A 1162-nucleotide genomic window follows, 5' to 3' on the forward strand; every position below is an offset into this window, starting at 1 on the left:
ACAGGGAGCGTGGGAATGTGACAGAGCTGTGCTGTCGCAACGTCCCGAGGGTGTGTCCGAGGCAGGGAGGCCGCGTTTCCCCCAGACCCCTGCTCCTCCGCTGCAAAACCTGCTCTTCCCACTGGGGCGAGGGCGACCTTTGCCTCGCTCCCACTGCAGGAACCACCACGGCTTGGAAAAAACCTGCTCCTTCCCCCAGAGGCACTTCCACCCCCTGAGGAGGCGGTGCCGGCAGCAGCGCTGCTCGCCCCTGGGCCAGGGATGGCGGTACCTGCTCGCCCTCGTACTCGCAGAGAGCCTCCACGGGGATGGGCTGCGGCGGCGGCTCCCGGCGGTAGCGCAGGGGCAGGACCTGCTGGCTGCGCTCCTGCAGCGACTTCACCACGGCCTCGTACTTGTCCAAGGCCTTCTCCTGGTCCTGGCACGGGGCAACAACAAGAAACAGGGGAAGAACGAACTCCTGGGATCTCGCAGCCAGGGAGGAGCTGGGACACGCAGCCGGGACAGAGACTGCGGCTTCTCCTGTGTTTGTGCTACTGAAGGCACCTCCTGCAGCCCCGTGTCCCTGCTCCTGGTGCTTCTGCACTCTCCTGCCTCTTTCTGCGGCCAGGCTGAGGACCGGGACTGTGCCCAGGGGTTGCCGTGCCAGCGGGCAGTGCCAGGGTTCCCTGGTGCATGGCCTATACCTGCGTGGTTGTGTGTCACTGCACAGCCCCACTCCCAGCTCTCAGTCCAGCCCTGAGTCCAGCCCTGCCACAAGGCTCTCCAGCAGCTGCTCTATTTCTAGCCCTGAAGGTGGAGATCCCGAGATGTTGAGTGGGATGGAGCACGCAGGAGGAGAGGGGACAGCTCCTGGGAAGAGCTATCAGCTGTCCTGGGCCACCTGCATCAGCTGGGCCTGCTGCAGCATGCTTGGGCTTGAGCTTGGATTTAGGTTTAGGCTTAGGCTCGAGCTCCGGCTCAGCACGGCCCATTCCAAGTGGGCGATCTCCAGCCCAGCTCACTGCAGCTCAGCGAGTTCCACAACCTCCTCTGGCAGCAGGTCTAATTATGCTCCCACCCTTAACGAGTGCTAACTCAATGAGAGAACAAATAAAAACCAGCCCAGTGAGCAATTACGTTGCTAGGGGAGAGGCAATCTCTAGCCAGGGGGGAAGGAAGA

The 1162-nt window shown here is 62.7% G+C and overlaps 1 protein-coding gene across 1 annotated transcript in view; it reads right to left on the reverse strand.

Moving 5' to 3' along the window:
• Positions 1–1162, reverse strand: part of PPL (periplakin) — a 27507-nt gene that overhangs the window by 11547 nt on the left and 14798 nt on the right. The window contains 1 exon segment of the mRNA XM_008639084.2: positions 272–418. Coding sequence (XP_008637306.1) covers positions 272–418 — 147 coding nt within the window.

The sequence above is a fragment of the Corvus brachyrhynchos genome, unplaced genomic scaffold, assembly GCF_000691975.1.
Source record: "Corvus brachyrhynchos isolate BGI_N302 unplaced genomic scaffold, ASM69197v1 scaffold58, whole genome shotgun sequence".
Lineage (NCBI taxonomy): Eukaryota > Metazoa > Chordata > Aves > Passeriformes > Corvidae > Corvus > Corvus brachyrhynchos.